At 39.0% G+C, this 13,435-nt stretch overlaps 1 protein-coding gene across 19 annotated transcripts in view; it reads right to left on the bottom strand.

Annotated features, from left to right (window-relative positions):
* Nucleotides 1-13,435, bottom strand: part of FANCI (FA complementation group I) — a 73,382-nt gene that overhangs the window by 47,298 nt on the left and 12,649 nt on the right. For all 19 annotated transcript variants that reach the window (XM_008973876.4, XM_008973877.5, XM_008973879.4 and 16 more), the window contains 8 exons: nucleotides 11,216-11,288; nucleotides 9,140-9,270; nucleotides 8,241-8,397; nucleotides 8,104-8,161; nucleotides 6,517-6,558; nucleotides 5,950-6,073; nucleotides 5,369-5,454; nucleotides 1,448-1,574 (listed from right to left, as the gene is read on the bottom strand). In XM_008973876.4, the coding sequence (XP_008972124.2) occupies nucleotides 1,448-1,574; nucleotides 5,369-5,454; nucleotides 5,950-6,073; nucleotides 6,517-6,558; nucleotides 8,104-8,161; nucleotides 8,241-8,397; nucleotides 9,140-9,270; nucleotides 11,216-11,288 (798 nt within the window). The remainder of the gene's footprint in view (nucleotides 1-1,447; nucleotides 1,575-5,368; nucleotides 5,455-5,949; nucleotides 6,074-6,516; nucleotides 6,559-8,103; nucleotides 8,162-8,240; nucleotides 8,398-9,139; nucleotides 9,271-11,215; nucleotides 11,289-13,435) is intronic.

Below are 13,435 nucleotides of genomic sequence, written 5' to 3'. Positions count from 1 at the left end.
TAGCCAGGCGTGGTGGCATGCACTTGTAGTCCCAGCTACTTGGGAGGCTGAGGCATGAGAATCACTTGAACCTGGGAGGTGGAGGTTGCAGTGAGCCAAGATTGGGCCACGGCACTCTAGCTTGGGTGACACAGTGAGACTCTATCCAAAAAAAAAAAAAAAACAAATCAAAGGAAGAATAATATCCCACAATATAAAAACGGAATAAAATTCAGATTTCAGTGTCCATAAATGGGAAAACAGCCACACTCGTTAGTACATTTTGTCTATGGCTGCCTTCTTGCTGCAATGGTAAAGCTGAGTAGTTGTGACAGAACCTGCATGGCCTGCAAAGTGTAAAATATTAGTATCTGGCCCTTGCAAGAAAATGTACACATCACTTACGAAGTATTCTTGCCAAAAATGTTTAACTTGAACCCAATCGTGAGGAAAGAATCAGATAAATCCAAAAATGTGGGACATTACAAGACAAGTGGGCTGATGCTTCAAAAAAATCAGTCTAAAACTAGAAAGAAAGAACAACCAAATGCAATGCATGAAGCCTGATGAGAGCCTGGAGCAGAGGGAAAAAAAAACACAGCTGCAAAAGACATTTTAGAGACAACTGTGAAAATGTGAATAGGGAATATAAATTAAATAATATTATGGAATTGTTAATTTTCTTAGATGTGATGATGGTATTGTGATAATGTGTCCTTATTCTTAGCATGCTGAAATATTCAGGCATTGAAGTGTTAGGGCTTGGGTTTCTGCATCTTACTTTTAAATGTTCAGAAAAAGAATATGTATGAGAGAAAAAGTGAGGTAAATGTGGCAAAGTGTCTAATAATTGGTCAATCTAGGTGAAGGGAACATAGGTGTTCTTCACGCTATGTAGTGTTTTAACTTTTCTGAGTTAGAATTTTCAAACTAAAAAGTTGGAGGAACAAATATATCTGTACACTACTTTTAATATAGTTTAAAACACTTCTGAGTTTTATTTTACTGCTTTACAAATACTTCATGATGAATGACTTAGCATCACACAACTCCACGATATACTACTAGATGCAACATCCTAATTCATAAATGAGAAAGCAGAGGCCATAGTTGAAGGTCACATAAGACAGTGACACATAATCTACTTAGAATTAGATTTTGAGTTTCCTGCTGAATAGTTCTCAACTTTTTTCCCACTTTTTTGCATTAGAACTTTTGAGGGTTTTTTTAAATAGAACTTCTGGCTTGCTTAAGGATGTGGTATACTGCTAAAGTGAGGACATTAAAAAAAGGGAGTGTGGTAACATCATGTATTTTCCACTTTTAAAGTAAAAAAAAAAAAGAGATCCTCCACACCCAGGGTCATTTTACAGTATTTATTTCCTGTCATTAACTGGCATAACAGTGGCTTAAGTTCAAACACTTTCATTCAAAAGAGACCCAGATCACCTTACAAGTTTGGTGCTACCTTTAAGTGTTTCACGAGTTCTCTGCCTAGTTCATAGTCCAATTTGATGGCAAACACAATGTGTAGAATAATGGTGCCTTCCACATGACGAAGTTCACCTGATGGCACAGTGACAACATCCAATAGCCTAAAAGATTCAACAGAAAGTTATGAGCTATAAGGTGCAGTGGCTCATGCCTGTAATGCCAGCACTTTGGGAGGCCAAGGCGGGCGGATCACTTGATCCCAGGAGTTCAAGACCAGCCTCTACTAAAAATACAAAAAAATCAGCCCGGTGTGGTGGCATTCCTATAGTCCCAGCTACTTGGGAGGCTGAGGTGGGAAGATTGCTTCAGCCCGGAAGGTGGACGTTGCCGTGAGCCAAGATTGTGCCATTGCACTTCAGCCTAGGCAACAGAGAGACCCTGTCTCAACAACAACAACAAAAAGGTATGAGCTATGGTTTTTGAGTGAGAGACAAGGACAGGTGCTACGATGAACAAGTAGACCAACTCAAGCTAAACTCATACAATCACTGAAGGCAGGTGTTTACCAGAAATTCTACTGCCCAATTTTCTGCTCCTGTCGGTCTATCTATCTATCCATCTATTTATCTGAGACAGGGTCTCGCTCTGTCACTCAGGCTAGTGTGCAATGGCATGATCATAGCTCACTGTGGCCTCAACCTCCCAGGTTCAAACGATCCTCCCACCTCAGCCTCCTGAGTAGCTGGGACTACAGGCATGTGCCACTATGCCCGGCTAATTTTTCTATTTTTTGGTAGAGATGGAGTTTCACTATATTGCCCAGCTGGTTTTGAACTCCTGGGCTCAAGTGATTCTCATGCCTCAGCCTCCCAAAATGTTGGGATCACAGGCACGATTCATTGTGCCCAGACTCTGCTTCTTTTTACAAGATTTCGTAAAATAAATGTGTATAGTCATAATTTCTCCTTTTTTATCTCACAATCTCTTCCCAGTACAATCCAATTCAATCAGGCTTCTATCCTCTTTCTACCCTCACCCTCGCAATAACATTAGATTATTTTTTCAAGGGTCACAAATGACCTCCAAGTTGTCAAAAACAATAAAGTCCCATCTTAATTAACATCTCAGATCTGACACAATTAACTACTTCTTTCCTGAAAAATTTTCTTCTCTTAGCTTCCAGGGCATCATCACTGGCCTCTTCTCAAAAAAAAAAAAAAAAAATTTTTTTTTTTGAGACAAGGATTCACTCCCATTGCCCAGGATGGAATGCAAAGGTGCAATCTCAGCTCACTGCAACCTCCGCCTCCTGAGCTCAAGTGATTCTCCTGCCTCAGCCTCCCAAGTAGTTGGGACTACAGGCATGAGCCACTGCGCCTGGCTATTTTTGTACTTTTTGTAGAGATAGGTTTTTACCATGTCATCCAGGCTGGTCTTGAACTCCTGAGCTCAAGCAATCTGCCTGCCTCGGCCTCCCAAAGTGCTTGACCTTGAAATGGTGGAATGCCTCTGAACTCAGTCTTAGGTTTTTCTTCATGCTTTCCCTTGATAAAATCCCATCCAGTCTCTTGGCTTTAGTCTCTTCCAGTCTTATCCCCAGTTCAGCCCTCTCCCTACTACTCCAGAGTACCTGCTTAATATCTCCTTATGGGACCCTAATATATATCTCAAACCTAGTGTGGTCAAAAGTGAGCTAATTGAAAAAAAAAAAAAGTGAGCTAATTATTTTCTCCAAAATCTGATTCTCTGTCAGCTTATTCTAATTTAGTATCTAAGACCACCTTCTCTGCTGGGTGTGGCAGCTTGCTCCTGTAATTCCAGCACTTTGGGAGGCTGAGGCAGGAGATCGCCTGAAGCTAGGAGTTCAAGACCAGCCTGGGCAACACAGTGAGACTATCTCTAGAAAAAATTTTTTAAATTAGCCAGGCTTGGGCCGGGTGCAGTGGCTCACGCCTGTAATCCCAGCACTTTGGGAGGCCAAGGTAGGCGGATCACTTGAGGTCAGGAGTTCGAGACCAGCCTGGCCAATATGGTGAAAGCCCATCTCTACTAAAAATACAAAAAGTAGCCGGGCGTGGTGGCACGCACCTGTAACCCCAGCTACTAGGGAGGCTGAGGGAGGAGGATCGCTTGAACCTAGGAGGCAGAGTTTGCAGTGACCTGACATCATGCCACTGTACTCCAGCCTGGACAACACAGTGAGACTTCCTCTCAAAAAAAAAAAAAAAAAATTAGCCAGGCATAGTGGTGGGTGCCTGTAATGCCAGCCACTTGGGAGGCTGAGGCAAGAGAATCACTTGAACTTGGGAAGCAGAGGTTGCAGTGAGCCGAGATCACACCACTGTACTCCAGCCTGGGTGACAGACACTCCATCTCAAAAAAAAAAAAAAAAAAAAAAAGTAGCCAGGCTTGGTGTCACGTGCCTATAGTCCCAGCTACTTGGGAAGCAGAGGCTGGAGGGTCACTTGAGCCCAGGAATTGGAGGCTGTAGTGAGCTATGATGGTGCCACTGTACTCCAACCTGGACAACAGAGCAAGACACTCTTAAAAAAAAAAAAAAAAAAAAGAAATAAGAAACCACCTCTAATAAATTGCTCAAGCCAAACTAACTAAATTCTTTGTCTCTCGATTTCCATATCCATAAAGTAGAGGTAAAATAGGGTTGTGAGGTTTAAAGTGCTTAGAATAGCACCTGGCACAGAATGAACATCCTACAAATGTTTGCTTAAAAAACAAAAAATCCGGCCAGGCACGGTGGCTCACGCCTGTGATCCCAGCACTTTGGGAGGCCGAGGCAGGTGGATCACCTGAGGTCAGTTCAAGACCAGCCTGGCCAACATGGTGAAACCCCATCTCTACTAAAAATACAAAAAATTAGCTGGGCGTGGTGGCGCATGCCTGCAATCTCAGCTACTCAGGAGGCTGAGGGAGGAGAATCTCTTGAACCCAGGAGGTGGAGGTTGCACTGAGCCGAGATCGTACCACTGCACTCCAGTCTGGGCAACAGAGTGAGATCCCATCTCAAAAAAAAAGAAAGAAAGAAAAAACAAAAATCCTTGGCCAGGCACAGTGGCTCATGTCTGTAATCCCAGCACTTTGAGACCGAGGAGGGTGAATCACTTCAGGCCAGGAGTTTGAGACCAGCCTGGCCAACATGGCAAACCCTGTCTCTGCTAAAAATACAAAAATTAGCTGGGCGTAGTGGTGCGCACCTGTAGTACCAGATACTCAGGAGGCTGAGGCAGGAGAATCACTTGAACCTGGGAGGTGGAGGATGCAGTGAGCTGAGATCATGCCAATGTACTCCAGCCTGGGCCACAGAGCTACACTCTGTCTCAAAAACAAAACAAAACAAAACAAAAAAAACCCAAAATCCTGTTTCTCAGACATGTCACACTGTTCTTCTGCCTTTGTATTATTTCCCTACCTGAGAATGTTCTCTGATCTATATATTATGGATCTTATCATTCAGGCTTCAGTTAAAATAGCACATCTGAGAGAGGTTTTCCCTGACCCAATCTAAAGTAGCTATATCGTCAGTGGTAGATCATCCATTTGAATTACCTGCATAGCACTTTTACTATAATATTTTTCTTGTTATTTATTTTCTTTCCTCTTCTCACTAAAATTGAAGTTCTACAAGAGCAGGGACATTGTCTGACTGGTTCAGCACGGTAGCCCCAAGGCTAAACAGTTCCTGGCAGAGAGCTGACACCTAATAAATAGGTTTTAAACTTGCAGCTTATAGGACAATTATTTTCCTGGAAAGGTGAAAATGAAAGAGCTGAAGAGATCATGTTATTCTCTTTATTACTGAGTAGCTAAGAGAAGATTAGAAAAGTTTTGTGCTGAGGTGAAGGTAGGCGGTGAGAGAGAAGAAAATGAAATAGCTATAATACACAATGAGAAGATGAATTTGTAAAAATGATCTTTATTTCTACACTATATTACTCACTCGTCACCACTCTGTTCCTCATTGTGCTGCTTATCTAGTGCACTGAAGAAGGCTATGATTCCTTCCAAAACACTCTTTCTGCTTCCCTGAAAACAATACAAAATTGGTAAGGTCTCCCAATTAACAGCAAAATAACCAAGTTGAATTCAAAGTAGTTTTCAGCTTAAAGAATTCTCCAGTACAAATTTAAATAAATAATCTATGACTTAGACTCAAACTAAGAATGTATAGAACACTTTCATGTTGAAACAAGATTTGAAATACCTCTTACTGTAAGAATTTATGGGGCCTATAGTCTACCCTTTCTGAGATCTTTATCCCTTTTACCTCCGCAAAGAAAATGTGGCAATACAAGAGATAGTGCATGTTTTCCTTGGATGAGAAGTATGATCCTTTTACCAGACCAAACCACTATACGTGAAATGAAAGCATCTATGTTCGGCTATGTTTGCTCATGTGAAATGAAAGCATATATGTTCGGCTATGTTTGCTCTGCTATATAAACCAAGGGTATGAATAGGTTGAATGGTCATAACTGGTCATACCACCAGAACTAAGGAGAAACAATTTTCCATTTGTACCTTGGAGGAGAGAACCAGAAGCTGATAGACCAAAGGTGGTATTTCTTGAAGATTCATCTTGGAGAACATGCTCAATGCTTTTTCCACCACAAATTCCACCTCTTCTGCAGTCAGAGGGACATCCCTGTGGATCAAAGATTCTAAAGGCTATAGACAGTGTCTAACTGCCTTGTTTTCAGAAATTCAATTCAGGGCTTTACAGTGGTTAAAATTCCATTAAACATATTTTAAGAAATAAAACTTGGGAGCAGAGAATTAAAGAGATAATAGATTATTATAACTGTCCCTTTTGATTTTTCTCTAATGAAGAACCTTTAAGGGAACCAATAACCTTACCTAAGCAAAGTCATTCTTATAAAAAAAAATAAAGTTATGTTTTAAATAAGTAAGTAAAGCCAAAAAGGAGGCAGGAGTGAGGAGGGAATCTGTGAATCTGTAACAGAAAACATAACTACTAATATTCTTACAATCAGGAGAGAGTGATGTTTACGTTTGCTATAGTTTAATTTCTAGCAAGTAAGTTCACAAAGCAGGATATACAAAGAAAAGGGAAAAGATGATGCTTACTTGAACATGGAGGTGAGTTGGATTACATATTGCTGATCCCACCTGGTAGAAGAAAATGACAAAGTTTATTTCTTTACAACTTATTTAGATATAACTTTGTAAAATTAATGAGGACAAAAAAACAGGGCCAATTCAAGTTTGATTTTGCAATACCGAGAAACAAGATCAAATAAATACCATTTAAAACAATGAAATAGCAGTTGTTAACCTACCCGACTCGCAAAATCAAAATTCTGATGATACCCAATGTTGGTGAGATTGTGGAAAACAAACTCTATTCACATACTGTTTTAGGGAATGTATGACAAGTTGGCAGTAGTTATCAACTTTAAAAATGCACATAATCACAGATCTACCCAATTTACTATTTGAAATATATGCCATGTACATGCTTATAAAAGGTCATCTAGATATATAAAGATTTTCAGGCCAGGTGCAGTGGCTCATGCCTATTATCCCAACACTTTGGGAGGCCAAAGTAGGAGGATCCCTTGAGGCCAGGAGTTCAAGAGACCAGCCTGGCCAATAAAGCAAGATTCCCATCTCTATTTAAAATTAAAAAAGACATTCATTGCAACACTCTTTGTAATAGCACAAAAACTGGAAATAACCAAATAATCTGACAATTGTAGATTAGCCAAATAATAGATTACTGCAAACCATTAAAAAGAATGATGTAGAGTTGTATATGCTGACATGGACAGTTGTATTAAATAAAAAATGCAAGGTATATTACAGTATGTATTGAATAAACTCTTGTGTAATTAAAAACAAATTAATTGATAAATACATGCTTAAAATGATTTATGTAAGGGATCTTATGTAAGGAACCATAAAAGCAATTATCTCTGGTTTAGATAATCTTGGGTATTCCCTTCTTGTTCTTTTTAACAAACCTACACGCAATCACAGTATTATATAACATAGTAATCTCTTTGTTAATTATATGGTAAGAATTTTTCATCTTTGATGTATACATTTCACTTTTAATAGGTATAAATGTCATGGAGTGGCTCTACCTTAACTTACATAGTTTACATGTCTCTATTACTGTATGCTTATACTGGTCACAAATTTCTGTGTTGAACATGTTCATATGTGAGGATTTTCTTGTATGTTGGAGTCATTCTTTAATGTAGATTCCCAGAAATACAATTACTGGTTAAAGGATACATCACTTGTATATTCTACTCCCTCAAAAAAAAAAAAAAAGAAAAAAAGAAAAAAAAGAAAAGATGCAGCAGCAGGGTGACTTTCCCAGCCTTCACGACCTTGAGACTCCAATAATGCTTAGATTGGAGCATTAAACACACTAAATTAACATTTAATTATGTGTATCTTAACACACTAAATTGCTATAAGAAGATACAGTCAAGCAAATAAAACTATATGAACAGTCTTAGAGGACAGAATATAGTAAATCATTTCTTTCTCACTAATTCATTGCAGACTAAATAGTTTTATAGTGTTATATTAAAAACAACAAAAAAGGACTTAAAACCTCCACAGACATAAATTCCTGAAATAAAGTGGTTTTTTTTGGCCACTTGTATTCCTAAGAAAGTTATACATATTAACAAGACTCACCTGCCAGAACACAGGGTGTTAATCAACTGTTTCTTACATTCTTCCCCACTCAGTACACCTAGAAATGCAAAATATACTGAGCAATAAATTTGATTATGTGCATAGAGAAAAAGCCACTAAAGTCGGAAGAAAATTACCTTTTCCATAAGCCAGATTTTCCTTTTTCGTAGCCAGGGCAGTGAGAATGATAGGTAGTAACTCCAAAGATTTTCCATTCACTAGGCTGCCTTCTCTGACAGCACTAATAAACTCATTGGCTAATTCAACCAATAATGGTCCTGGAAAATGGTGAGCCTAAAAGTTCACAGGATAAAGGAAATCTCAAGCAGAAATCCAATGTTTGATATATCTTTCTAAGAAATAAAGTCTTTTGCTGAAATAAATGAATTGACTGAGAACCAGAACTGGTCCCATAACGGATTTATGGAATCATTCTGCTCTGTCTGGTACGTAGTTATAATTGTGAAGGGCTTCAAAAGTTAGAATCCTGTATCGGTTCCCTGATGTTTTCAGATATGCCAGCTCTTCAAAGAGATATATGTCCATGGTACCAGAAATGTAATATGTACATCTAAGTGGATTATAACCCATTCATCTGCTTTTTTTTTTGAGACGGGGTCTCACTCTGCTGCCCAGGCTGGACTGCAGCGGCGCAATCTCGGCTCACTGCAACCTCCGCCTCCCTGGCTCAGGCGATCTTCCTGCCTCAGCCTCCCAAGTAGCTGTGACCACTGACATGCGCCACCAGCCCGGCTAATTTTTTTTCTTTTGTATTTTTGGTAGAGATGGGGTTTCACCATGTTGCAGAGGGTGGTCTCAAACTCCTGAGCTCAAGCGATCCTCACCTCAGCCTCCCAAAGTGCTGGGATTACAGGTGTGAGTCACCATGCCCGGCCTGCTTCTTTGTTTTTTAACAACAGGTCTTACTCATAAATAAGGACTATGCTAGGTTGGGCACTTAAGTTTTCCTTCCCTCAACAAATTACAAACCCTCAAAAATCTACCCCCAAATAAAAGTTTTTGTTTGCCATCTTACCTCCAGCATCAGTAATCCTATGATCTCAGACGCTATTTCTTTCTGCAAATCCCCTGATTCCACCAACTGGATACAACAAGTGTATATCTTACGTCTCCTAAGTGTTCCAGCTTCCTCAGAGCAGGGGGAACCTTATTGTTTTAAACAGGGGGTTCAGAAACAAGTCTTACAACATTGACAGGTAAATAGGAAAAACGAACAGGTTTGTAGTTAAATACAAAAAAATAGAATTATCAAACGACTGATTACTACGGTGCTTAGAACAGCAATGGTTAAGGGCTTTGAAAAAGTGCTTAATTTAGCCAAAATAAAGGGACTAAAATGTCATCTTTTCTTCATCTACCTATTAATTTATTTTAATAATTACAGGATGAAGTAACCTTCTAATAGGTCTTACAGCTTTTGAGAAGTCCAGTAACCCAAATTTAATAACTAATCTATTTTCTTCAGACTTCTGCAATCGTTCTTTAAAATCACAACATTTAGCAAGCTGACTTTTTTAATGTGCTCTATACAAATACTTGTGAACTTTTAATAAGTTGAGTGCTTTCATTTTGATAAGGGGATCTCCAGTTGATATTTTCATTTGTATAACTCATTTGCAGTCTGAAAAATTTTTTTTAGTGCCAATCCTGGAACATATCATTAAAGTTAATTTTCTTTGCATTTTAAAATATCTGGATCATGTAGAAAAAGTGATGAAAATAAATCAAAACTGAAAAAAAAAGATAATAACAAGTGTTGATGAGGATGTGAAAAAATTGGCATCCTAATCCAGCCACATTGGAAAACAGTTTGGCGGTTTCTCAAACAGTTAAACATAAGAGTTTCCACATGATTCGGCAATTCCACTCCTAGATATATATCCAAGAGAAAGGAAAACATGTCCGCACAAAAATTTATACACAAATGTTCATAGTAGTATTATAATGGCCAGAAAATAGATACAACTTAAGTCTTCATCAACTCATGAATGGAAAAATGTTGTATATCCACATAATGGAATATTATTCAGCAGTAAAAATAAAGTACTGATACATATTACAACACAGAGGAACCTTTGTAACATTATAAAGGAAAGAAGTCAGTCACAAAGGACCATATATAGAATGATTCCACTAAATGAAATGTCCAGAATAGACAAATCTGTAGAGACAAGAAGTAGATTCGTGGTTTCTTAGGACTGGAATGGACTAGGGGTTTGGAGAGGTGACATCTAAGAGATGCAAACCTTCTTTCAGGGGTAAGGAAATTGTTTTAAAATCAATTGTGGTAATGGATACACAACTCTGAATATACTAAAAGCCATAGAATTGCTCTTCCATTTAGTAGTAGTGTACATAGGCAGTTGCTATTGATCTTTAATTATTTCCTTTTCTCTGATATTTCTATAAAATATTTAGCAAGTTTCCATACAGGTTGACTCAACTAATCTTCAAAGTTCTTTCATGAATAGGAAGATGTGTTTTTGTACCCTTGCAGCAGAGATCTAATTTACTTGGGGGAAGAAAAATAAACCAAGTTAACATACCTAATTAAGAGTCCAAAGACACTTTTAATTTTTGCCTTGTAAAATTTTATCCTACCAGAATTTATAAAACCACTATAAATCACAATCTGCAACAACTTAAACTAGCCCTTGTTCAAGACAAGAAAACAAATATGTCTCACCGGGCATGAAGAATCTCTATATAAGGCACCTTAAGATACCCCATTTCATTAAACCTCAGAGGTTACTTGCCCCTTGCTAAGCATGGATTATGTATTAAACATTGCTGTTCTCTTCTCCACAATCTTAAAAGCACAAGTAAACCAAAGCAGATTTTACGAAAAGCACATTCTGTAATTATAGGCCCCCAAATCAGCAACACAATCTCAGGTAGCCACTTCAAACTCCCTTCAGTAAAATTACTTAAGTCCACTAGACAGGAAACTGCTGCTGTAGTTGATTCTGTAGAATCCTCAAAACATGGAAAATGTTCCAGTGGGGCTTCAAACAGTAAGAAAAGTACCAAAACTAAACAAATCTACCAATGAATGCAGGAGACAGACAGAAGTGACATTAATTATTATTACCTTTGAAGATGGCTCTCAGGAGTGCTCCAGCAACTTTTCCTTTCACTGCTTGATTCTGAAGGAGATTAGTCAACTGCAAAGAAAGAAAAAGCTACAAGTCTCTGGCAACAGTCTTTTACCCCAATGACCTAAACACTCAATATGAAAAAGTACTCTTCTGTCACGTTCAGATCATTCAGAGACGCCAAGTATTACAAACACCATAATTTTTAGACAGAGGAGGGTATATCTTAATATGATCCTGGACTGTCAAGACTAAAATCTATTCTTACTCATTCTATAAACATTTATGTTTATAACTTAGCACTAAGTTGGGAACATACATTCATCCAACAAATACTTTTTGAGCATGTTATTTTCCTTAGGCATGTTATAAAGATGAACAAAACAGACATAGTAATTTGACTCAGAGTTCATAATAGAGCAGGAGGGGAAAGGATGGCAGAAAAAAATTGTAAAAGAACCAAATAAGAGGCTGAGATAGACAATAAGTAAGGAAAGGAAGGAAATTTCCTCTAGGGTAGTAAGGGGAAGCTTCTCAGAAGTAGGTGACATTTAAGTAGAGACCTGGAGGACAAGAAGGAGCTAATTATTCAAAGGAGTTAGAGAAGGATATTCCAGATGGAAGTATGATCACGTGCAATGTCCAAGAAGCAGCAAAGAACTTGGCATATTTGAGGCCAAAGGCTTGCTTAAAAAAAAAAAAAAATCAACATGGCTGGAGAATAATAAAGAAAAGAGTAGTAGAAGATGAGTTTGAAGAGAAACGGGAAAGGACCAGATTATGAAGAATCTTACAGGCCATGGTAGGAAGTTTAGCTTTTCTCTAAGTGCAACGGAAGTTACTAAAGAGAAAAGAAGGAAATGGGGTGATAGATTTTTCAAAAATCATCCTTGCTCCTTGTGTGGAGAATGAGTTATGGGGGTTTAAGAGTGAAATGGGGATACCTGTTAGTAGACTGCTACCATGTTTAAGAGAGAGATGACAGTGGCCTAGACCAAAGTAATAGAGGCATTATGAATTGAATTGTGTCCTCCCCACAACCCCAAATTTCATATGTTGAAGTTCTAACCCCCAGTATTTTAGAATGTGACCTTATTTGGAAATTGGGCTCTTGTAGGTGAGATTAGTTGAGGTCATTAGGATGGGTCCTAATCCAAAGACTAATGCCCTTATAAAAAGGGGAACTCTGGACACAGAAACACAAACAGGGGGAATGTCAGGTGAAGATGAAAGCAGAGATCAGGTGATACAAGCCAAGGAATGCTAAAGGTTGCCAACAAACCACCAGAAGCTAGGTGAGACACACAGAACAAATTCTCATAGCCCTCAAAAGGAACCAACCCTGACAACACTCGATCTTGCACTTCTAGTCTCCAGAACCGTGAAACATTACATTGCTGCTATTTAAGCTACCCAATTTGTGATACATTGTAACAGCAGCCCTAGTACACTAATACAGGCGATGAAGAAAAGTAGATAGATCTAAGATAAATATTTGAGAACTAAGGATAGAAATTCCTTAGTTTGGAAGGGAAGTAGGGGGTGGTGATGAAGGAAAAGAAATCTGGCCAGGCGTGGTGGCTCATGCCTGTAATCCCAGCACTTTGGGAGGCCGAGGTGGGCAGATCACAAGGTCAGGAGATCAAGACCATCCTGGCTAACACGGTGAAACCCCGTCTCTACTAAAAATACAAAAAATTAGCCGGGCGTGGTGGCGGGCACCTGTAGTCCCAGCTACCTGGGAGGCTGAGGCAGGAGAATGGCATGAACCCGGGAAGCGGAGCTTGCAGTGAGCCGAGCTCACGCCCCTGCACTCTAGCCTGGGTGACAGAGCGAGACTCCATATCAAAAAAAAAACAACAAAAAAGAAAGAAATCAAGGAGGATTCCTAAATTTCTGGCTTAAGCAGCTAGCTGGTGGATAGTGGCACCATCTGTTTACGTGGTGAAAATTCGGGATTAAGGAAGCATCTAAATCACCCTGAGAGCTTACTAAATTTCCAGGATCTACCCACAGTTTATGATTCGGGTCTGCTGTGAGGCTCAGAACCACTACTCTGAGATATCCAAGTGGAAGTGCCAAATAGATGACAATGAAATATGCCAAGTGGAGCATCAATGGAAACAGATGAGACCATCCAGGAAAGAATATAAAGAAGAGAAACACCGAGAGTCAGTCATTAAAAAGAGAAGCAGCTGCCAGCAAAGACAATGGAG

Source organism: Pan paniscus, chromosome 16 (genome assembly GCF_029289425.2).
Source record: "Pan paniscus chromosome 16, NHGRI_mPanPan1-v2.0_pri, whole genome shotgun sequence".
NCBI classification, from domain to species: domain Eukaryota; kingdom Metazoa; phylum Chordata; class Mammalia; order Primates; family Hominidae; genus Pan; species Pan paniscus.
The sequence above is the reverse complement of the archived record's forward strand: the minus strand, read 5'-3'. Positions and strand labels throughout refer to the sequence as shown.